At 42.7% G+C, this 25,606-nt stretch overlaps 1 protein-coding gene and 1 long non-coding RNA gene across 4 annotated transcripts in view; one reads left to right on the forward strand and one right to left on the reverse strand.

Moving 5' to 3' along the window:
- Positions 1 to 567: 567 nt before the first annotated feature.
- Positions 568 to 1,784, forward strand: LOC134882382 (uncharacterized). The gene is made up of 2 exons (XR_010168150.1): positions 568 to 737; positions 1,218 to 1,784. It is a non-coding gene; the product is annotated as an uncharacterized LOC134882382 (long non-coding RNA).
- A 1,841-nt stretch (positions 1,785 to 3,625) lies between these two features.
- Positions 3,626 to 25,606, reverse strand: part of LOC134880063 (ras association domain-containing protein 8-like) — a 32,550-nt gene continuing 10,569 nt past the window's right edge. For 2 of the 3 annotated variants that reach the window (XM_063906772.1, XM_063906781.1), the window contains 5 exons: positions 9,736 to 9,937; positions 8,015 to 8,943; positions 5,673 to 5,847; positions 5,484 to 5,591; positions 3,626 to 3,923 (listed from right to left, as the gene is read on the reverse strand). In XM_063906772.1, the coding sequence (XP_063762842.1) occupies positions 3,892 to 3,923; positions 5,484 to 5,591; positions 5,673 to 5,847; positions 8,015 to 8,943; positions 9,736 to 9,838 (1,347 nt within the window). In that variant the 5' untranslated portion in view covers positions 9,839 to 9,937 and the 3' untranslated portion in view covers positions 3,626 to 3,891. Of the gene's footprint in view, positions 3,924 to 5,483; positions 5,592 to 5,672; positions 5,848 to 8,014; positions 8,944 to 9,735; positions 9,938 to 24,440; positions 24,794 to 25,606 lie in introns of those variants that run through there. The other variant, XM_063906765.1, reaches the window with a different exon arrangement.

Genomic DNA, 25,606 nt, shown 5'->3' on the forward strand with positions numbered 1-25,606 from the left:
TCATCATTATAGCCCTCCCCCTTGTCGTCATCATCAGATCAGACTGTCATGCTGCATCCTTGGTACGTGCACAGCCACACTCTGCTCATGGCAACACTGTACACAAGTAAGCCGAGTTCAACCACTTTGCACTGTAGGGGTAGAGGCAATATTTGCCAAACCGGCTTAAAGCACATTTGACCCACCTGTAATAGCAACTCCAGCATTAGATAACTGTTATTTAACGGTGAAGAAACCTGCATCGCATTGCTGTATGTGATAAATAATTGGTAAGGCCAAGAAACTGTTATCGAGAGAATGGTTTATTCCTAATGTACGACGTGCAGAACTGAACGCGCCGCACCCCAACTATAACTCTCAAATCAGTTGAACTTGCTGGCCCTTATAAAGCCCACCTCCCAAGAATTGTTATTCGCGGAGTATTTTTAATGGGTGGGCTATTTAACTTCAACTCGACAGCTTATTGGCTGAACGTGTTGTCACTTTTTTCCCAATTTGCATAACCAGGTCGGGTTGCAGATGCAGGGGAGTGGGCAGGGTTGGGAATAGTGCAAGTGAGCTGAACTTCAGCGTCGGTGTACTATATCCTCAGAATGCGCCTAACTTAAACCATGCACAGTGATTTATTTTAGAGAAAAAACAATTTTGATGTTCGGATAGATGGTTTGTGGTGTCCTGTTGGCGAACACGAAATGTTCTTTTCATTTAAAATGTATCCAAAAGAAAACTTGGGAATGGTAAGTAGCTCCATTTATCTGCCACTATTGGCATTATTCTATTTACCTCATCCAACACATCATTAGATGCTATTTCTTGAATAGTTTCTTTACAATTGTCACATGTACTGGTTATTGTGAAACTTTTAATGGCCGTTAAATTGAAAGCATTGTAATGTGTTTCGGGACATCGTGAACCAACAGTATTTTTAAGTAGCCTACATTGTTGGGACAAAAGAGTGTTGAAGAAAATTGTCGATTTAATTGAATTGTTATGTATTCTTTGTTTTGTGATTATTTGAATAACGGTATTTCTAAATATAAGTGATATAAATAGTCTAGAAAAACTAGCCTACAATTTCACTCTTCGTGTGTCTGATTTTACTGTTGTATTTCACAGCCTTTGTCAGTGTTACTCCACATATTGTGTACTTATGCTTATCAGTATCATATCTGACATCTGAAAGCAGGTAAGCCACTGACTAACGCACATTGTGCCAGTTGCCAGTTCCACTGTGCGTGTGACAGCGGCTAACCTGGTTTTGGGAATTCTTCATATTTTTGGCTCGCCCAAGTCCAGCCACCACCGGACCAGACAAACACCTACAGTAGATCTACAGGCAGCCCTTTATCATGTCCCAATGCTCACTGCTGGGACATGACTGCTCATTATGCCTGCCCTCCCAGTGGTGTCCATGTGTACTGTAGCCTACTTCCTCCTATGTTCACATACTGTTCCTTATTTAGGGCCAGTGGCTTTTTTTGCTCCTATAGGGCAGACCTCTCTAATGCCATACTGTCAAGACTCTCGGTGAGTGTTTTATTGCAGTTTCTGTTTCATCTGTGTGGCTCAGACATGATAATGATACTGATTCCTAATTTGAACTGCCCTCTATGGCTTCTTAGAGAGGTTCCCTGGGGGTCCTCCCGCAGAAAATAAACATTACTATAAAGCCGATTTTCAGTTATTTACACGTTTGTTCCAAGTAAGAATATCTGTATCTGTATAACATGTGGTTTTGTAAAATGTATTCTTAAAGTGAAAAGTAAAGTTTCTACTCCAACCAATTGTGGCATCCTGTATCTTACTTGTTTTGTATGTAATGCATTTCTTAGAATCAGTGAGGATGTTTCATACCCATTTGTTTCTAATTGTGTCACAGAGGAATAGATAAGTGCAGTATGTCAGACTCATTAACTTGTGGCCCCATTCATCATCATAATGTGGACGTGCAGATGTTCACTTTCACCAGACGACAAGGACGTTCTTTCCCGGAAACTCACTGCCTGTTTCTTAGAAATGCTCATCAATCACTTCATCCAAAAGTAGTCAAACATTTAGTTTTGTAACACATTTTAGATTCAACTGACAACTTCCATAGTAGATTTGGATGGCGTTTATAAAGAGAGCAATTATAATTCCCTCAGCGTGGTGTCCTGAAGCATCATCATAATCTGTTAATGTCCTGTTTACGAGATTGGAGTCCTGTGGGTTTAGATTTTAAAGTGGAGGGGGGTCTGATATATTTCACGTATGTGAGACTAATATAATAGGATCAATGTGAAGTTGGTAAGAGGGAAATACAACGAGAAAGACATTGTTATTTGACTTGTTTGTAAAGTATCCTTGAAGTTAGGGGTCAGAGTTGCACCATGCTGTGGGCTTGTCCAGACTGAGGGAAACAAGGATTTGGAGCTTATCTAATCCCTGCCAAACCAGACGGCTCCAAATCTTCTCAGTAAGATCCAATTCAACATAATTAATCTAATATCTTAACTGGGGATCTCACATACTTGTCAATAGTAAACAAGGGCCCAAAGTGGAAATGAACTTTGAAAAAACATTATGATGACATCTCTTTTTGAATGCCAGTTTGTGCATATGTTGTAATGGAAAGGGAAATATGTGCACGTTTAAGATTTCCCTGGGCAAGTGTGACCAGATACGGTATTTATAGAAATGCACAGGGTTTCAGCCAGGGGTAAACCAGAGCACAAGAAAGGCTCACGTCACTCAGTGTGTGACAGACAGAATATTTACTCCCCAGGGTAAACAAACAGGAAAGGGGTGGAGGACAAAAGTGTTGTGCAGTAGCCGTCTTGGTGGAACTGTGTGTTGATCCTATCATGGTTTGTTTTCTGATAACAAATGGTAAAATATAACAAAACTACAAGTTGTTTTTACAAAATCTTCTGAGATGTTTTATGGTTCTACGAAAAACAAATTATCCCTATTTAAACACCAAAACACACAATCTTTAAAACTATCAATGTATATTTACAACTAAATAGATAAATTGTCAGCTTTTGCAAATGATCTCAGTTCTGTAATGCCCTTGTGCCTTTTTGGTCACATGTCTTACTGAGTTACATCACCCATATCAGCAGGGGCTGCTATACCAGGATGTCTGCCACATTTCCCTCTTCATCCAAGGGTGAACTTTGTGAACTCTCAATCAGCTACCTGCATAGGCGCAGATTCCGTGGGTGCTTCCGGGCCGAGCACCCACGGAGAAGGCTGAGCACCCACGTGCCGTGCATGTCATGCCATGGGTGGGGGGTGGGGGGGGGGGATTCCACTGTTTTGAGCACCCACCGGCAGAAATATAAATCGGCGCCTATGGCCACCTGTGAATACTGGCTTAAAAACACCCATCAATGATCACGAAATGATGGATAAATCACAAGCAATGAGAGCATGCATCTTTTAGTACCTATAACATATTCATAATGCTTTTCACACATGAGCTTCATGGCACTGTAATTTTTAGAAAGTGCACACTGGTGTTAATTATTTACTGCAGAGTATTCCAGAAGCACTGCACCTTCCTCTTAGTTACTGAAGTAACAAGAATGATTAGAATGAAATTTGACTTCCTGAACAGGGCATAATAACACTTGACAAAAGATTATCTTATACACAATGCACATTTTATTATATTTAAATACAGTCATAGTAATAATTGCTCTAGGTAAAAGGTTTCTAAATTATTTTACATTTCATACAGATACTTTGCAGTGTTTACAATAGCAAAACTCAAATATATTTGTCTTATGTATATACAGTATGTATATCATATTCGATTAAATAATGAATTACAAAGAAAGGGGTTTGATAAGAGTTGACAGTGACAGAAGAGTGAACAACTTTTCCTTTGGCCCTGCGGTCCATGTTTTATCTCCATGACGACTCTCGGGATGTCAGGACTGCAAGACACACAAAAATAAGTGGGGATGATGATCCCTTTGTTTAGAAAACATTGTATAGCTAAGACACAGCAGGAGCGACTGAGGTCAATCCAGAAATTCACACATGAAAAGCATTAGCACACAAGACCAATTATTAGGTCCTTTACCAGCAAAGGGCTGCGGACTATAACTGAAGTCTTGTAGCCAGAATTGACAGACTTATTTTTTGATAAAACAAACACTAAAATGTAGTTTCCCAAGCAAAGAGCAAATATATAATCCCACAAAGAAAACACCACACTGTAGACAATTAGGAGAGAGCGCACACGTCAGTTTGACCTGTCAGCTAGCCATAAAAATATGCTAAGTGCTATGATAAGGTAAATATTGGTTTAGGTGGTTAGAGGGTCCTATCTTGAAAACAGTATTGTTTATAATAGAAACGACAAAAGCACTGGCAACAGCAGCTCCTCATGTTTGCTTGATGTTTGTTATAAGTGCTTATGTAAGTACACTGAAGCACAACACAAGTTATGACAGGTCAAACGTTAGGTGTAATGGCAGTAAAAGAACCAGGCGCATCGACCCCACAGGAGAAGAAGAAAGATATCGTAACAAACCATGGCCTTGTTGCGCTACTTTTAAAATGTATCCCTTGATTTAGCAGGGAGCTTGACAAAAATAGACTGTCAATGGCTATATGCTCATAAAATAAAATAGTTTTCGAGCAGAAAGAGATTTTAGAAGGATACTTTTTTCTGCAGGCAAACAGGGCCAGGGCTTCACACAGGAAGAGAATGGGACAGTGCAATACATTTTGCAGAGCCCTTTTGTGAAAAGGCTCTTGCTCTTTGGAAGTCAAGTGTTACCAAAGTACAAGGCATTGTATAGATACACCCCACCTCACATATAAATAGTATCCATACATAAAAGGCAAACTGAAATGGCATTGTTCTCATATCATTCCATGTCACAGTATAAAAACAGCGCTACAATCAGAATGTCTGCTACAGTCATTCCCAGTGCGATGATCGTTTTGTTACATGGAGATACGACGAAAAAGCGGCTGTTGGTAGATCACTGTTGAATTGAAGGTGGGAAGGCCACTCTGTTTCACAGAGGGGGGCAGAAAGGAGAAAGTGCCCAGATGGATTAAATTATAAAGAGGGTAGCGAATGTTAGTCCGAAAGCAGTGAGAGAGGAGGAAGGCAGGGAGTACAGATAACTTAAAAGGGATAAATAGACCGACAGAATTAAAGAAGGGATATGTGAAAAAATTCACGTAAGGAATGTGTTAAGTCAGCTGTTAAAAACAAGAAAAAGAATCAGCAGAATACTGAAAGTTAGGTGCAAAGGAGAAATCTTTTAGCCTTTGAAAGGTAGAGCACAGGGAAGAGGCGAAATAATTAGCAGCAACCTCCACCAAACAGATGCTTCCAACACCCAAAACCAAAAAACGGCAGATGAAGCCTTACACCCAATCAAGCTGGGGTAGATAGAGTGGGGGCAAGGGGTTCTGGGGCCAGGGGACGGGCAGGAGAGGAGCAGAGCGGGGTGGAGGGTCTCACACATACACACCCTCAGGGTTGAGACTGGACACTAAAGGGTTTTGCAGGTTGCGTGGATGTCCCAGGAATTGTTTGGCAGTGGGGCGAGGCGGCGATTCCAGTTGAGTTACGTCATAGCCTGGCGGAGAGACAGAAATGTGTTTAGAGGGCACATCATCTGGCAGAGTATACAATGGTGAAATGTAATTTGTATCCATACTTCCGTTCCTGTATCCATCCTGCAGGAGATGTGCCAGTTCTAACTGCTCCAGTTGCTCCTGAAGCTCTGTGCGTGAGTGTGTGTGCGCTGGCAGCACACCTGTCTGTTGAATGAACTGCTGCAGGTTACACTGCCTCAGCTCCTTATTCAACTCCTCCAGCTCCTCCTGTTTGGCCTGAGATAGAAAGGAAAATGGATCGTTGACGAAAACAAAGGACAATTGAGAGCTCACATCAGTCAGTATTGACCCAATGAACAGTGACACCTTGTTTGCCTGTACCTGTGCGCAGCATATGAAAATGGGATGAGCTTAACAGACCTGTCAATCAGTAGATATAAGTATGTTTTGCATGACAATGAACTCCTAGCTCTCTTTATGTTTTTACTGCTACTTAATATTGCCTTATTTGTAAAAAACAATGGAATGTATTAATGTATTTGTAAAGGCAGGACTCTTGTATTTGGCCTTTAGGTCACATAAACTCAACTGTAAATACCAAGCAACTTTCTACCATGAGGGGGCAGCAGAGTTTACAACTCTAGTCCCAAATTATTGAAACAGACTATCATCATACAAAATAGATCCAACAAATCATCAAAGTCCCAGAATTACCGTAAGCATTTTATTCTGATTCCATCAGATTCCAGCCGCCTGAGACATACACTTATAGACGGATACGTAACAATGCTCATTTGCCTGCTGCATTTCAAAGTTGTCTTAATCGACCAGATGCCACAGGAGCCAAGATATTCATCAGCTCCAATTATTGACAACAGGGAGCTCAGAGATGCTCAATCAAGACTGTGGCATCCCCTCTGCGCCCACATATTAAACTGTGATGCACACACGTAGACCGGTCAATTGGTTCTTAATCGACTTTCCATTTGTGCTTAATCAATTTGTCTGCACCCAGTACAGGAAGCAGCAGCAGCAGGAATATTTGGGGTAGGCCCCTACCCCAGTGCCCGTGTGTTTGTGTCTGAGTGTAGATGTAATTGATGTTGGACTCAGGCCGCCTGCTGAGGCAGTTCACACCTGCAGGTCTGCTCTCCATTAGCTTAATGACAGGAACGCTGTGCTCATCACCACCAACACTTAAACACTCGGCTGGCAGCCTGGACAAATCAGATGACTGATAACTCACACAGCCAGACATGCACACCTTCCCCTTACTATGGAATGAGCTTCATTATGCTGTATTATTTTACAATAATATCATGTCATTTACAGGAAATCATCAAACCTTTTTCCTCAAGGCAAGAACTGCCTGGGAGGCTTAATGCCTCTGTGGTTACTTTCAGATTAAACACCACAGCAGTCCTGTTATGACATAGCGGTACATAACACCAGTATGTTTGAAAAAACAAAGGCCTAATACTTCTGTTCTGCAGCAGGATGCTTTCTATATAATTGGCAAATTGATCATGACATAGTGTCTCTCTGTTCCATCAATCGGGGACTAAATCTGTTGAGTTCACCCCTAGAGTCACACACATCCCCAGGAGTATGACTGCAAATAAGATTATCATTACGTTTTAATCAGTTTTGCAGCCAGTTATTACCTGTAGCACAGTGGATTGAGAATGGGACACAAAGGTCTTTCAGTCCGGCCGGTCTTTGCTAATGAAGATAAGGAAACAATACACTACACATGTTTTCCGGGTGCTCCATTTCTTTGAGGCAAAACATTCAAAACCCAATCTACCATACCACCAATAAAACAATAAATGTATTCTTCACCATAATCTGTGGTCACCCGTGTCTTTTTTTCATGTGGATTATGAGGAAACTTGAGTTTGGGTTCTAACTGGGTTAGGCTTTTATTGATTCAGTCGCATCTATGACAACCACCAAAAGTAAACAGACAAGACACGTGAAAACTATCATGAAATGAGGCCGAGTAGATCCAATAAAGGGGCTTTTGTTCTACAAATCAATCCTCTTTAATCTCTTTTTACACAGGGTACAAGAATATATATAGATACTGGCAATGTAATATTAACACCTTTAGTAACCACGTGTTCAAAACATGCATACAAGATAATACCTGCCAAACCAGTTCGGCTACACTGTAAATTGTCTTTCAGAGAATAAAACATTTTCATGCAGGATATGAGTGTATAGCATTCATTCAGTCATCGTAATTTGTAGGATAATTTATTATATTTAAAACTGCCACGATAAATCATGTGTACGAGTGTCTCTGCCCGGTGGTTTGTGTGTTGCAGTATGCAGGTAGGAGAGGGATAGAGGAGGGTCTACGCTACACCCCTCAAATGACTACACACGGGCTGATGTGGATTTAAAGCCCTTTCTCAAGAACCGTCACCTCTCTCCTTACCTGCATCATAGACTCTGCCTTCCCCAGAGAATTCTCAGTCTCAGAAAGCTTCTCCGCCAGCTCTGTCCCTTGATTCTCCCGGCTCTGAAGCTCTGCCTTCAAAGCATCGAGGGATTCCTCTGGCCCGTTGGCTTTCCCTTCCGTCTGGCTCTCCCGCTGGATCTCTTGCTCCAGCTGAACAGAGCGCACGGAGAACTCGTGGAGCCGCCGTCCGCAGTCATCTAGCTTGGCGTGGAGCTCCCCAACCTTCCTCCTCATTCCTCGTTCTCGCTCCAACTCCGCCTGAAGCTCCTCCTCCCACAACTGCTCGTGGGCAAGCTCGGCCTGGTTCCTCCGCAGCGCTTGTTCCATGGAGTCCATCTCTTCTTGCAAGCGAGCATCAGAAACAGGTGAAGGACATGGAGATGGGTAGGGATGATCCCAGGAGTGTGACTCCCTCTCTAGGGCCTCCAGCTGAGCTTCCATAGCCCTCATTCTCTCTTGCTGCTGAAGAACCTTCCTAAAGACCTCTTCTTTGGATGGGCCTATAGGTGGGGAGGGAGATGGATATGGCACATGAGAGGGTACAGGGCTAGGTGAAGGGGAGGGAGAGGCTCTTTGCTCTGGGGAGTCCCGAGGAGACCTCTTAAACTGTTTGGCTTTGGATCTAGGAGAGGTGGAAGGCCCCAGGTTAAAGGTGAGAGCTTTCTTAGGCTGGCTGCGTTTCGAAGGCTCTGGCTCAGGATGCCTGGGCAAGGGGGGTGGAGTTGGTCTGTCTTGTTTTGGGCTGGGGCCGTCGCTGCTGCTGGGGCCAGTACGGCGCAGGAAGAACTGAACTTCACTGCCATGTTGGCCTAGCTTAGCCAGAGACTCCAAAGGCTTCTCTGTGGCCAACAGCTGCCTCTCTGTATCCCTGAGACGCTGGATCAGAACATAACGGCCGGTTTGACCTGGTGAGAGAGGGAGACAGAGAGTGAGTCCATAATAAATACACCTACAAACTGAAAGATAATAAAGAAAACTAAATTGCCCTAAAAGATCACTTTATGAAAGGTGAAAATATGAAAGACTCAGTTATATTAATAAATAGATCTGTTACATAAATCAGCCAAGACTTTTCTTCTCCTTCAGTGTAATTTGGTCTGACTCCTCCCACTGCTTCTACGCAAGTAGCGCTAAGTGAGCAAATGACATCATCTGCATTATGGTGAGGCTGATGCCTTTAAATGTCTGCCTCCGAGGATTGGAATAAAAGGCTGCTGCGTAAGACTTGCACAACAAGTAAAACATTTTCAAATAAACTGAAGTTTCCACAAGGACCTTGAAATTAGGACAAGCCCTCCCTGATGACTCGGCAGGCAGCTCACTCATGGAAGGAGGAGACTGCTAAATCTGGTTTTATGTTGTTCAACGCTGCTGCAGCATGAAGCTTGAATAAAGCCGGAGGATATAGCGACAGAGAGCCGGCTCAAAACTAGACTCACCCCCTGACAATCTGACATAGTACTCAATCTAAGTTAGGGGTGAATGAAAAAGGTGAGTGTAGAACCGAAATGCTGAAAACATGTAAATGAACAGGTACTCCTTGTTTTTCCCACATCACTTGTTATCTAATCACTTGAGGCCGTAAGATAAAGTGATCAAGCAGACAAACAAAGTGGCAAGTAAAAACAGCTTGGATGCTGGTATCACAACATCAAGACGCCATGATTTCACCACACTAAAGTATTTGAAGGACTCACCAATGGCCTGGGCCAGAGCGATGACTACATCCTGGCAGGACGTCTCCTCCGACAGGCCGCACACGACCCGCACAACTCCGTCAACCCACACTTTGAGCTCCATCTCGGGATACTGGCGAGGTGAAGGGTTAAAAGGTCTTCAAAACAGATTTCTTCAGATTGGCTTCTTTTTTTTTTTACTCAACACTGCATGTCACTGATTCTGAAAAACAAGAACAGAGAGAAAAGTGTGTTAAGATGATTGAGATGAGAAATCAAATGTTTCCAGTTGTTAGAGCAGACTTTGGTGACAGTAGAAACAATGGACAAAGAAAGCACCACACTGATTTCTTCAGTCTTCACTGATCATGATGTTATCTTTCCCCAACATGTGACAACTTGTTGCTAACCAAAACACAACACACTAGAAGTTGTCACTTACACAGCCACCCTCAGTGGTTGGACATGTTGTTGACATACCGGTTTCCATACTAAACAATGCTGACGTCAAAAATGTACTTTGTTGCTCGAGGGTATGATTGAATTGTACATTTCAAGACCAGCAGCCAAGGGGTAGAACAGCGTTACAGTTGTTCAGTTCCTAGTGGTTAGTTAAGAGCCTCGGCAGTATGTTGTGGACCTGGAAGCATAAACGCCAATCTGTAACCCAATTAAACGCTCTGCTGCCCTCCTTCAAAGCCGGTATGATAGCTTACTGCCGAGGGGAACGGACAGGGAAAGTGGAGCAACTCAAGTGTGTCTATGTTTGGAAGAGGCTGTTGGTAGAAATACATAGAAAACATAGGAGGAGAGCGTATCCCTCAGTGTGATACCCTTCAGCAGGGCCAGAACTGGGTCTCATTAGACCTCACAGAGCAGATCAGCAGGTATCCCAACATGTCTGTGCAGCAGGTTCAACCTAAATTAATGTTATGTTCGGTCCTCCATTTGTCTGTCTGTACTTTTACTGCTAAGCTTCAAAACAAGGAAATAAAATACTGCAGTGCTCCTAAAAAGTGAACTGCCTGGAGCAGTGGTAGGATTATCTATAGCACTTGGCACAGTGAATGAAACTTTGTAGCCTAGGTGGTTAGAAGACAACTCTTCACCCAGAGTCAGACAGATGGTGTTCTCTTTCTGCCAGTCTCTCCGGCTCTCAATAGGAGGTGTTTAATGCCAAGCCCCGCCATTATCGTGCCCCTCATTCAGCGCCTGGCTCTGCTCCGCTGGCCGCCTATAGGGAGCTGCTTTGAAGGAATGCACTGACTTCATCTGCCAGCCGGAAGAATTCCTCCTTTTCTTAACAAAGCCCTCACCCCGCCCTCCTCTGCCGCTGACCTGGCTGCCCCGCACCACCATTACTGCTCCGCTGTTTAGACGCCAAACAGCAAACTCTGCTGGGGAGCCACAGCCTATCTGATGTGGCAACAACATCACACACAACATGACACCACATATGGGAGGGAATGACGGCACGGCTCGGGGATTTAACCAGCGGATCAACTTCACAGGAAACAAGCGGGAGATAAAGATGTATGATCACATGTGGCAGCTATGTGATCATGTAGTGATCTCATCTGGAGAGAAAGTTGATATGAAAAGGGAGTGCTTAGGAAAATCAAACATCAGAGATTTCAACATAGCGGAAATGTCAATATTTGGTTTTTGTCAGAGGGTACACTCTGTATCCTCTCATAAAACAAATATTGAGCAATACATAATTAAGTCGAACTGCTTGAGTCCCAGAGTTAGGAGACAATCATTAACTGCTGCCAGTGAGTTTGCTTTTTTTCAAAAACAAGCAGAGGTGAACAGGAAGTCTCATGTAGAGGGATGTTACTTTACAGGATAGGATAAAACTTTCCTCAAAAGCATCTTCATAACTTAGATTTAACAGTGAGACAAGTGTTTGAACTCTTGAAATTTGTGTGAAATACAAGCCAGAATGTATAGTGAAAAAGTTTCTACCTACTTGGATTTGAGGTGGTTTACATGCAGACAATAACTCATTCAAAGGTTTCTATATATTTGTCCAAGATTTCTATGAACCGTAACAATCTCGTTATAAAGAAGAACACAAACATCTCCTAAAAAAAAGCTAAAAATGCCACTCTCCCATGATGCTTAGGTCTAGTCCCTCCTGGCTGCTGAAATGTGATAATCAGCACTAACAGGAAACAAACAGGCCTGTGAGTCTCAGGTTGCTGTCTATTCTCTTTGTTACAGGCACAACAACACTCAGAACCAGACATCCGCCTGACCCAGCTCCTTTTCACAGCGCAACTCCTGTGTCAGTTCTCATTGAAATACAGATGCAGGAGAGGCACCTTCACACCGTTTGTGAAGCGTACCATCAACATGAGGTCTCAACAACAATGATAGGGCCCTTAAGTAAAGCTCAAAATAACAGAAGTCTGTCAATCAACATATCTTTGGTCCTGAAAGGAGGTTGAGTGAAACCCTACAGTAGACTGGTTGGTTTCAGTGTCAAAATGCAAATGCTCTCGATAAACATGGGCCGCAGACTGCTTTGCACATGTTCAGAGTCACTTTGCACACACACCCATTATAATGTAATGGAAGTTATTGGAAACACATAATTGTATCCATATGAGAACACTCACACTTCCACACCCCGCCCTTTAAACTTAAGTCACCCCTAAAAACAGAAATACAACTCCCACATCTACTTTACATCCAGCCCCACCCACCCATAACAAGTTGAAACTCTGAAGCTTGGCATGTTTTCTCAGAGGAAGAAATCAAGAAGATGTACAACCACTTTGGAGGAAATCAGCAAACCGAAGCAATCTCACACTCCAGCCCATCCACAGGAGAAAAAAAAACATGAAGAGCTAAAATTGAATAAATGTAATAGACGAGTCATACTGTATGATAAAGGGGAGAGAAAGAGAAACAGTGAGCAGTGAGCAAATGAGAAAGACAGAGAATAAGTGTGGGGTGGAATAGTTGGACCGATATAGACAGATAAAGAGTGGTAGAGAAAGGAGCAGTGATTGGAGCCATGTGCCTCTCCCTCCTCTCCCCTCTCATCATCGCTCACCCATCCAGTTAAGCGTCTTTCATCACCCTGTCTGTGCCTCTGTCTGTCTCTCTTCAATAACAGCCGTCCGGCTCCTTGTTGAATTTGACTCAAGGCAGAAGATGTTAGCATCACAGCCCTGGGCATTATTCGGCTCGTCTGTGCGCCATCCTGCGTGAGCAGCGGTGTCAGGCTGTGAATTGATGGGCCTTTTCGGAGAAGCCTGGCATAAAATGTCCTTATACCAAAACTACAGCATGGAAGACACCCAATCTCTACTTAGGTTTTCCTGTTATCTAAAATGCACTAATTCAAAGCACTCGTGCATCCGGAAAGACACACCCTTAAAGAAGTACTTCACACATGGTGCTACTCGTTCAGACTCGTAGCACCACCACAAATGCGTGAGGCTGTTCACGCCAATTGTCTTGAACCGCAATGCATGTTCGAGTACTGAGCAGCCGACTCGTTAAACAAGACTGGGATTGAAAATGTACATTTTTATACAAAATATATTGCACTAATATTGTCAGAGATGTAAATAGACAAGTTTAAAAATTGTTTTGCATTTGTTTAACACAGTGGATTATCTTCAATTTATAAAGACTTTTCTCAGCTTTTGGGGTCTTCGTCCAATGTTGAAGGGGTTAAATAAAAAAACGTTTTGCAGTTGGAGTATTCCTGTGAACAAGTTTAAACCATTAACTTTTATTAGTCAGGAGCAGCATTGGCAAACATGCGGAAACAGGTATGGCTTATCAGAAAAATTCCAAGCAAGGTTATTCATGTGTTGTAGATTCTTAATACATGAGCCCTTAGGCTATATGAAGTAGTATGCTTCCTGGGTGTGCACAGAAAGTATAAAACTGTGTGATGGTCAAAGGTTGGGTAAGGCTTGCGTTGATGTACAAGCCTGTATGTGTAAGTGTGTTTGTAAGTAGCCATGTCATGTAGGCCCATCTTTACGACATGTTGCTCCTGCGCTATCTCTGCAGCAACAGACCTCCAGGGAACAATAGCAGGAGCAAAGGGCAGAGTGTAAATCACACACTGCGTCTGATCCGAACCAGACAGACACACAAATACAACATTTGTGGACGAACACCTATCCCTATCAGTACCAACAGAGAGAAAAAAGACCCTGGCACAATAAGTTAGACATTGCCGTTAAGAAGACAATGAACAGAGCTGGGAGAAGCTGTGTTCTCTGTGCCACTCTGGTCCAGGTTGGCAGAGACACACAAACACTCAAAGAGCCATTGACATGCTGGCACAGGGCAGCCTGGCTTCACCCGTACTGCAGAGACACTATTGTTGTTCTGGTTCCACGTTCAGCAGACAGTGCTGCCTCTTTTGTGCCCTCTGGCATCGCCGGGTCGTCTGCCATGCCACGCCAGCTTTTACAGCCATTCTGCTGTGTCCACATGTTAACACAGATACAACTAATAAACGAGAGTGAGAACAGATACATACTTTTATCTTCCCTAGCCTCCCGTTTTGCATTCTCTATTCTTCCTCACCCTACTTCGTCATCCAGGGTTTCAAGAGAGCACAGTTTATTTGCTCAGAGAAAAATTAACAGAACATGAACCTTCTTTTCTGCAATTACAACTGGTTCTCTGTGGAACACTAGCGATTAATCACATGGGTATTCTCAGTCACTGCTTCATTACACAGCAGGAAGACAAGACGACTAGAGCCTGCATACAAAGCTGTGTGATAGTACATTTAACAAAAACACAGTGGTGTATCATACTGAACATTCCAGGAGTTCAACTGACTTTTAGAACATCGCATTAACTATTTATTTGGCCTATGTGACTTCTTAGCTTGCCAGAAGTATCCAGCTGGAGCTAGAAGCAACCATCTGGGGGAAAAAACATCATCATCATCATCAATATTAACGATAAGCAAGTTTTTGCAGTCACATCCCCAGGGCTTTGGACATCTTCCCTACATAGCCATATAATGAAAAAAGTTTTTTTTAGAATTCCCACTTTATAAGTTGTATTTCCAATTCCCATGTCTTTCACCTGCACTCTTTTTCTTGACATTTGCGTAATTTCATTGTTTAAATGTACCTGTATTTCAACAAAGTGTAGTTTGATTCTCAACATCTCATTTAAACCATAATAAATCTTGTGGCTCTGTGCTAATCTTTGTACAAGCTATGACCAACATAGTCCTCCAGGGGCCAAATACAGAAGATAATTGGAGAGACAATTTGCATTATATAATAAAACTGACAGGCCTGGCCTAGCCTTATGTCTTTACCTGCCTATAATCATGTCTCCAAAAGCATTCTTGATAAATTGTTAGCAAGGCTATGACTTCTTAATTCTTCAACAGACCTAAGTAGCTCCAACACAACACCATACCTCCACGTAGAAGTCATAATCAACAGGGCCCCAATGCCTGCGGTCAGAGAGCAGGGAGTGGTCCAATGGGCACACAAGGAAAACAGATCCAAGATGTTGAGGCTTCTACTGTGCAATATAAAACATAATAACTTTCCAATGTAGACATACGGCTCACACACAAGATTATTTGCTTTTATAGTGTGACAAGGCAGTAAAGTGTTGGAAAAATAACAAAGTTGCAGCAGGGTGGTTTAGTTTGTCTCAGAGGTGGTAACAAATCATCAAACAGCAGTCTGTTCACTCGGTGAAACTTGGTCTACTTTTCAAAGGGAAATAGGTTTATCTGTGCTTTTATTTCATCTGCAAAGAAAACATTTGTTTTGTGCGCAAATATTAGTGTATACATATTTATGAAACTGTGTATGTCACTGTGAAAGTAACTATGTTCCTTCTTCTTGCTCCCAGTTGAGGGCCAGGCTGCAGCAGGCTCTCCTGACACACTGCCTGTTAATTACACTGAACGGTTGCCTGGTTCCAAGCTAACAGAGCTTTGCTGAAGCTCATACACACCTAATGAATATTGCTTTATTTAACAGCACATTAATCTGGGAAATATTTCTTGGAACAGAATCCAAATGCTTGGGACTGAACAACTCTTTGAAAATGTCCTCCATTCGATGTGTCTCTGCTCTATTAACATGCTAATGGCTCAGCGCAAAGGAATCAGAAACAGCACTAATAAGCTTTGTCGTCATACTTGCATACAGGGATCTGTCGCTTCAGCCTTTAGCCTTCGCAATTATAATGATTGGCTCGTCCAAGTGTGAAATCTCAATGAGAGTGTATCAGTGGTTCATTAATGCCGGGGACACTTTTGCCTCTAAATCAAGGGCAAACACAGATATTTGCACCTCATATTTACAATTAGCAGACTCGCAAGTAAAAGGTTTAAAACTCTAAGTTCGGATCAGCTGGACATAAGTGAGCATTAAACTCTATGCTGCTTCTTCTCAGATACAGTCACTAAACAAACAAGCTGCGTAATCGCACTGCATGTAACCAATAAATGAAAAGGGTTTAAATGCTCAGGTCAAATACTCCAGTCGGCCCTCACCTGTGGCTGTCACTACCAGTAAAGTCACACTGTGTGAAACAGCATATTGCGTGAAATCCCAGTCACCATGAATCACCAGCAACACTCCATCTGACCAATAGAAACCCAGCTTGAACCACAAGGGGGGAGGAAATGGGAGAAGGTGTGAGAGAAAGAGTCTAGTCTAAGTCTTGGAAATACATGAAATATAAAGAAAGCCTGGCCTGCTTTTGAATTTCATTCAAAGGCAACACTCCCATGAGCATGTGGCCACAGTAGTTTACACAGGCCAAGCCACAATAAAACCTTTCTACATTGTTCATCTCACCTGGTGAAGGACTTACTCATACCTGGTTTAGCTCTAGTCATCTGCTTGTTCCTTTCAATCACGGAAACAGAGTGGAGGCGAGCACATTAGAGACCAGGAATTTGTTTGCGCTGACTCATGGATCCACCACAGAGCCAGTGGCTAATGGTGAGAATGATAATGCAGGATTGCACATAGCCCATGGAAGGCCGAGTGATATGACTGCCTGCAGGCTGAGCCCTGTGAGTACAGGAGTTTGTATTGTTGTTTGAGCCAGCGAAGAAGGCTCTTAGACTGCTGATGGGCACCCATGTGTAATTATATACTCCCGACCTGACTCAGCAAGGCTTGTCAGGGAAGGAGGACATCGCTCTGTTCCCAGCCAAACTCATATGTACACAGGACACACAAGAGAGAACACACACACACACACACACACACACACACACACACACACACACACACACACACACACACACACACACACACACACACACACACACACACACACACACACACACACACACACACACACACACACACACACACACACACACACACACACACACACACACACACACACACACACACACACTCACTCACTCACTCACTTTTAACATAGCCAAAATGGCATGTTGCAGAAATAGTAGGCAGACAGGCTGACTCTAACTAATGATGATGCTTCATTTGATAGTAAATTAAAATATAAAAGTGAACCCATTCATTTAAAAAGATGCAATTTACACTGTGCACGCAAGGAAATAAGTAACCTTTAAATAACCAAAACGTTATTTATAGTTAAGTTGTTTTGCAGGTGTAATTCCGGGTCCTCCGCTCTCACTTCCTGCATGCATGCATGTTTCTTCAAGGAGTTCCACAGCCTCCAGTGTCACAGGTTTGAAGCTAAACTCATAAGTAATTTAAAGGTCGCTTCCATGTCTGCTCATATCAATTATTCACCCTGGGTTTTTTTTTTTGCCATCTTACTTTCTTGAAGCTCAATCCAAAATAAGGCCTCATATTATGTAATAGAAAACGTCAATGGCTGAATGTCATTTGCTTGGTATTGTGAAAAAACCACTTTGACTGTAGAATTATTGAAAGGAGGCCATTTGTGAGTGACAGACTGGTGTTTGTATTTTATCATACTTTAATTCCATGCAATCGATGATGGAATATACACTCACTAGTCCTTATCTGAGCTGACGGGAATATTGCTATTAGCATGCCAGAGGAAACACATATCAATTTGGTGCTGCAAATTAAATGGAATACAACAGAACTGAAAAGCCACAAACCTGGTCCACCTACACACAGCTCAAGCCCAGCATGTGGCTGTGCTACAGTGACAAAAGACTTAAGTTGAGTCTTAGGTGAAGGTTTTATTAATCCAGGAAAGAGCAGGAGCACATTCTTGTGCAGGGGTTGAAATTGTCATATTACAACAAAAATGTATGACTCCAACAGAAAGAAAACACAGACCTGTCTGCTGAATGATGTTTTCACAGATGAAAGTGAAGCCTTCCCCGCAGTTTCCTCCCAAGACATCAATCTGAGGTCACGGACATTACACGGGCAGTTCAAGAACTACTATGGCTAATGCAATCCATTCACCGCTGGTTTTGATTAGATTCAACTCTGGAACTGAAAGCCATGAGTTCCTGACTGTGACATTCTTTGAACAGCTGCCAGGAAAAGTTTGAGGAAGAAAACCACAGGCTGTTCAAGTTAACATGTTACTTCATTGCTAAGGTCAGCCTGCTATGCAAAACATCTATTCTCACACCTTTCCAATATTTACCTAGGGAGTTCCAACATACCTGGCCCCTGGAGAGAAGGACACAGGGAGTGATAGAGTCAGTGTGTGTGTGTGTGTGTGTGTGTGTGTGTGTGTGTGTGTGTGTGTGTGTGTGTGTGTGTGTGTGTGTGTGTGTGTGTGTGTGTGTGTGTGTGTGTGTGTGTGTGTGTGCGTGTGTTAGACCTTCAGGTAACCTATGGCAGCGTGTAGAATCCTGCTTTATATCCGTCTTTTCGTTACCATAAAGGAGATTCACTTCACAAATATGCTGTTGTGTGTTCTGAGATTAGATTTATATATGGGGGGAACAGAACAGACAAGCACTTTGGAATGATGAGTCATCCTTCTGGGAATGTTTTTACTTGAAACTTTTGTAATGTGAACACACTCACCCCCTATAACTAGTCACATTGTTCATCTGTACATAAGGTTTTGGAGTCATTTCCTGAATAATCAACTTCTTATGAGTCAAACATATTATTATAACAGAGACTGGAGCAGAGATAAGACGTTAGGTAAAGCTAAAATAGAAAACAACTGAACATGTTTAAGGAGGAACAAAGGGACTGTCACCGAAGTCGGTCAGACAGAGTGCAGGCATCAATGGAAGTATTTTATTTTAAAGAAAGCATGAAGGGGGAAACGGTTTACCAATTTGGGATAATCAGTAGCATTAGTGGTACGAATTGGGATATTGTGGAGATGTTTAACGTGTTGGGAAGACGATAAAAGCATGTTAACACTATAATACAACAGAGCAGTGGTGAAGGGCTGCCTGCCGCAAACTGCCACACAATGTCTATGGATATCAGCTAAACTTAGTTGGGGATATTTGAACTTTTGGCGGTGAACTGCAGCATATGCAGCCAATCAGTTAACAGCGTCCTATGACTCCTGTGAATATGTTGACCTATGTTCCAAATAGTTTTGTTTGCACCTGAATTACAGTTTGTGCCTCTATTTCGCAGAATACTTTAATTATTGCAATGATCCACACTTTGCATGGTGTGTTTTTGCCACAAGTCTCTACGGCAAATTATGTTTTACACTTCACAATAAAACAAAAATGTTCAATTATTTCACAAGCAGCAATATAGGATATGTGCCTAAATGAAAAATCGACCATGATAACAACAACGTACAAGCTTTTACGGTTTAAGAGTTTTAAGTGCTTGGGCGATACCCAAAACAGAATTGAGTGTTGATATCCAGCGGTAAATGTACCCGTCTAAAACACACAGAAAGTAAGGGTGGAATCTGTTTGTGTTGGTATGATGTGGATCATAAGACTTAGGGTGGGCCTCTCAATAAGCCTGATTTATAGTCTGATGGGGAGGTGTCACACACGACTCTCTTTCCCTGTCATTACTCTGAGGAGGAGTAACGATCACGGGGGTTGGACAGTCAAGATGAGTAAGGAAAAGGTAGGAGGGCAGGGTGCAGATTTATGGTCGATTCCCAGTAACCCAGGAACCCCTTTGGGACCAGGACGGTATATCTAGCTGATGCGCCTCTTCACTTTCAGAAAGCATCCTTTCACTCGTCCAGCTGAAGATCACCGGGGTGATCTTCAGCATGGATACACACACAGCTTAAAACTGAGGTAGCTGCTTTTGTTGATTTTACATACTGGAGATAAGTCAGCTACCACCCAGGAATGACAAAGCCAGACGAGGGTGGGGGGCTGGACAAGAGAACCCAAAGACTTAGCGTGTTTGTTAAAGAAGGAATATTCAACAGCAGGCAGACAGATACAAGCACCAGGTCTAAAATATATATCAAAATTAAACCAGCAATTACTGCGTTTGGTTTCATAGAGGTGAAAACTGACGCCTTTCATACAGATCTGTTTCAAAAGGCAAGTTCACCGCATAATCTGGATAACATTGCAATGTAAAACCTCAAGTGGTTCATCTTTCACATTTGAGAAAGCTTTGCCGAGGCACCCAGGCAACTCAGCAACCCTTCAAGTCTTGGAGTATTGCCAAGGACTGAGTCAATCTTTGCACCTTAAACCGCAAAGATGCGGGTAACCTGACGCTGAGAGTATGTCCTATCTGCTCATCTCTATGGATGAGAAAAGTGTCAGTTTTTGAGGTATGGTAACATAAACACTCATATGGTACAGATTCACAAGTGAGTATATTCCTTGTACTGATAGAATGAAAAAGCATGTACATGTGATTATTCACTGATACTTGTGCATAGCCTCACCTACATTTGCTCATCTTTGGTTATTTGTTATGAGTATTCCATCCGTTCTTTATGACCTAAAACTCAGCTTAGTCACGTTTCCACCACTTCATGACTTTTTTATCTGCATTCAAAACAAAGCAGCATGTAACATCATAACCACTAATGCTTGTATATTAAACAAAGAACGTTGCTGCTATGCAAGATTTTATTCTTTGGCAATGTTCATATATTGCATCCCTCATTTTTGCCCAGCCGTATTCCAAACACGCGTTTGTTTATCTTTAGCTGCCATCTATCCAGTTGCTTGTTTTGCTTCTAATGTGCTTGATCAAACACATCTACATTGGATGACAGGTCTCCCGTCAAGCCTCTTAGCATGAGGGATGAGTCTGTCAAATCCACCTGCCTCTCTCGTATCCTGTCTGTTGATTTAGTATCTTTGAGGCAGACATTTTCTCTTTCTTGCAGGCGTCTTGACCCCCCTCCTGGCCCTGTCCGGGGCCCTTGGCTGAGGCACCATGTTATTTACTGCGCAGAGAGCTCTGTGTGCAGAGAGTCAACACGCCTTGGCTGGTTGAGCAAGGGAGAAACCTGCTGCTCACTCTCAAAGATACACACACAGTCACATGACCCTCCCAAGGGGCTGGCAGAGATGTTTACCCGCAACAATCACTACACACGGTACAATTGAGAGCCATGGACAGAGACAAACAGACAGAGGCATTCACATAGCCCCAGCAACTTAAACCTGACAGTGGTTTCAAGCCGTTTCGGCAAATCGGAAGCTATGGGTTAATGAGGTGACAGGGCAAACACCCATGAAGGCTGCAAAAAGTTAAAACTGACAGGATATGACAGCATTCACTCAGGTGAATTTTACAGTCAGCTGGACTCCCTTGGAAACATATCCTTGGGTGGATTAAGCTTGGGAAGGACATTCTGAAACTTGGCGGTTTAATATAACCTCTGACCTGCACATATTGAATGAATAAAGAGAGATTCAGGCTAAAGGAAGTGTGTTCTGCTCAATGACCTAAACTATTTCAACAACATTCCCTAAAAAGGTTGACTGAAGACAAAAAAAAGTACAATGCAATTGGCAACAAACCATTCCCTTTCAGAACACCATTGTCATATCTCCAGCTGGGATCAAAAGACTAAGACATTAGTCTCTGATTGATTATAGAAACTTCTGCAGTTTTTCAAACAGAAACATTTGTTTTCAAGTGCTCTTGAAATGGTCTTAAAATCCAAAAGCAGAACCGCAGTGAAATTCCTTCCCCAAATCCCCTCCTTCCTCTCAGTAATTATAGCCTTCCAGCTGACAAACTACAGGCCTGTCAGCAGTGTTTGTCTTTACCTCCTCGGATACAACAGGTGAGGTAAGGCCTGTTTGCACTGGGCTGGATGCCACGCTATTACTGGTTCTTGTAGCCAAGTACATAATACCTTTCCTGGTACAACAGTAAAACACCTGGGGAGAAAAGCAGAAACAGTCCTATTTCTTTTCTTTTTTTACAACAAAAAAAAACATAATGTTCCCCTTTACTAGAATCCTGTGGGAGAAGTGTGCAATACTAAACTTGGTGAGGATGATTTATTCGCAGGACTAGAGATGATTTGATACATTTAAAACTGGGTTGACTTTTGATTGGCAACAGGGGTGTAAGGGAAGATGAGGGATAAGAACGCTATGTAAGGAGAACTTGGATCAATCTTTTATCACTGTAGTGTGCTTTCATCCCTAATGAATCCGACATGAGCAGAGCAGAGAACCATCTTCCGTCACATTGCACAGGCAGGGGAAGGACGCACGGAAAGAACAAGACGGAGAGTGGTTCTAACCACCTTCCCAAATCTAACCACAACTCCAAACATGCAAACATGTTATTTCACCGACATGCTGTCATAGTTTAGTTGAGAAATTATGTCAGAAAGACTTTGAAAATTTTCATCAGGAGGAACCAGACAGACAGACAGACAGACAGTCAGACAGAGACAGACAGACAGGCTATTCTAGAAGAAGTCCATCTGTGTATTCGAGCAGTGAAAGAGCAGTAAAAATAACATTGCGGAGAACAAGGCACGACAACTCTCAGAGGACACTCTGCTCTCTATGCCGAACAGACTCATTCATGTGATAGAAAATAAGAAATATTTAGGCGGTGAGGGAGTAACAAAAGGGGAAGAAAGCTGAAAGTTTTATAATGCACAGTTAAAGGCTGCTGGCAACCACATCATCATCCTGCCATCTGATAGTTGCTTTAGGATTATTATCTTTAGCACTTCAACGAGGGGGACAGCCGCATGTTTTATCACTACTTCACTGCTCCGTCCATCAAGGCATGGAAGCTAACGTGCTTGACTTTTTATGTGTCACTGGCTTCAAGTAATAAATATACTGTATTTATGATGACTGGTTGGTCAGTGTGCAGAGTCAGTATCAGCCACCAGACTAAACGAGCAAATGTCAAATGAGACTAATGCAGATATATATAACTGAAGAACCAAAAAGAGGTAACGATTTAATTGGAAAACAAGAAATATAAAATTATCAATTCGGAGTTATATGGAACAATTAAATTAAATTCATATTTTAGTACTGGTATTATGTACACAAAGAACTTTCTTCAAAACCCTAAAACACAACACTAAAATGCAAAACCTAAAAATGGTTAAATCATCAAGTATAAAGTCTTGAGTTGCTCAATAAGAATTGTGAAAGATGCTAAAGATCACAAAGTAAACCCAGAGGGGATGTTCTGAGTATAGAGAAGACTGCAAAAGAATGAAGCTTATTATGGGATAACATCAAGTAAAAACACTCCAGCTCGTATACTTGATGACATAACACTTTTGAACTACTCTGGTTTTTGGCTTAAGGAGAATGTAGCTCATGTCTACAATAATTAGCTGAACTTTCCAAGGCCCTGGTAATAACATTTATTAGTTTTAAATGTAGGCGACGTTCCGCTTAGAAGCTACGATATACGCCTGAGACAAAGTTGTCCATTCCTTTCCCTTGAGCCATTTATTATGCTGACATTATCTCTCTGGAACCAGGTACACCGTGTGAAACGTCAAACAGAGATAACACATGAGGTATAACTGTGCAACTCCCACAGTCTGACAGGAACAAAAATAATCACCTCCCGAGGGGGGGTTGTGGGGGGGTTTCCAATCGATGGCCTTGATTGGACAACAAATACAGCCTGCTAATGAGCTCCAAGTTCCACTATCTGACACATACCATGCTGGCAAATGTTAAGTAAGATGCAAGTCATGCATAATGATGAGTCAATGTTTAAATAGGCTTAGAGTGCTTTGGTCATTAGTGCTGGCATTTCAGATGTGTAGCACGTTAACAGTTAAATAGGGTAGGAACATGCTGCCTGTGAGGCGAACTCTGCTCATGCCGTCCATGAATTCATCTTTATTCCTATGGTGGTAAATGCAGCAGCCTGTGCCAAAGGGAGACCTGTACGAAAAGATCAACTCCACTTGTCTGTTTGCCCACAGAGGCCAGTTATCTGACTCACACTGGGAGTACTCCAAACACAGAAAAAAGCACAAAAAAGTATTCACAAGTTCCTAGAGAGTGGAGTTTCACCCAAACAGGTTTCAGTCTTTACAGGAGTGCTTGGGTGGCGGGTCTAGTGTCAACAGGTACATGTAATGACACAGCTCAGCCTCAAAGACTAACAGGAGATGTTCTGTGTTTCTATGGCAGTAACCAAAAACACAAAAAATATACACACATAATCTCGTACTGATTAATAATTATTATAATAGCCGTCTTTACATGCATGCTGGAACATACAGCAAAGCCACAGACAGATCGGCTGACTTCAGAGAAACTTCCTTGACGTTGACATTCAAACAGGCAAGGACACATTCAAACAATCTCTGAGCCCAGCCCAGACACTCACCGAGTGAGAGGATCCTCTCCTTCCCTTCTGTGTCTTTATTTCTTCGGTTTTTATTCTCTCCGTCTCTTTTCCTCGCTCAGGGGGAATCCTTTACTTCTGACAAGAATAGCAGAGCCGGTTGCGCAGCTGGTGTGTGAGCCAGCGAGTGAGCGTGTATGAGTGTGTGAGGAGCGTGCAAGTCCAGAGTCCGGAGGTCAGAGGCAGTCGAACGTGATTTAATAGGATGTCGCGACTTCTCCGCGCTATCCTTCTGCCTTCTCTGCTTGCTGCCTCAGGAATGCACTTCTCCTGGGTGTCCTCTCGACAGCCAAGATCTGAAAGACTGCTATGGTTTTCTCCCTCTCTCTCCGTCTACACCCCTCCTCCTTCTCTCTGTCTCTCACCCACACAGAAACACACCCTCCCAGTCCCTCCTCTCTCTCTCCATCTCCCCACCCTTTCTGTTGTGCTGACAGTTCAAGTACCTCCCCCTTTTCCAGGTAGGTGAAAGCCTGTTTTTAGCTGCTGTTCTCCCTCTGTATCAATTTCTCTCTTACCCTCTTTGTATTCTGCATTCCCTGTGACACACAGAGCTGATTGTAACTAATCTCAGAGAGAAGAGCAGAATCAACCCGAAACTTGGTGCATGCATCTACATGAGCTTCTGTTTGTACGATCTATAACCCAAGGCATAAAGCATCCACCCTCCTGCCTCTGGTCACATGAACAGCTGATTACACAAATGAGTCTGTCAGGTGATTGTCTTCCTTTTCCTGGAATGAGGTCATAATCTGGCAGACCAGGTGCAGTTGGAGACTCAGCATGTGTGTGTGTCTGCGTTTGAGCAGGACTGTGCCCTGTGGGAAAAATGTGAGACTGATACAACCAATATCTGACCACCCTATTTCAGAGGGTAACAAAAGTACAAAAGAAAAGTATAATGACTACTCAATATTCACTCATGTAACAATACCACAATCTTGAAGTGTGTCTCTCCACTGCCCCCTCCCACACACAAACACAAAGCTAAGACATGCGTGACCAATCGATCAGGCAGAATGTGTGGGAGCCCCAGCATGAGCTGACTTCTGTTTTTTCTATTGACACCTCTCCTCTCTCTATCAGCTAATTTCCCTAAATGTTAGGTATGAATTGTTATCGGCTTTTTTTTTCCCCTTACCATCCCC

Source organism: Eleginops maclovinus, chromosome 2 (assembly GCF_036324505.1).
Source record: "Eleginops maclovinus isolate JMC-PN-2008 ecotype Puerto Natales chromosome 2, JC_Emac_rtc_rv5, whole genome shotgun sequence".
Classification (NCBI taxonomy): Eukaryota; Metazoa; Chordata; class Actinopteri; order Perciformes; family Eleginopidae; genus Eleginops; species Eleginops maclovinus.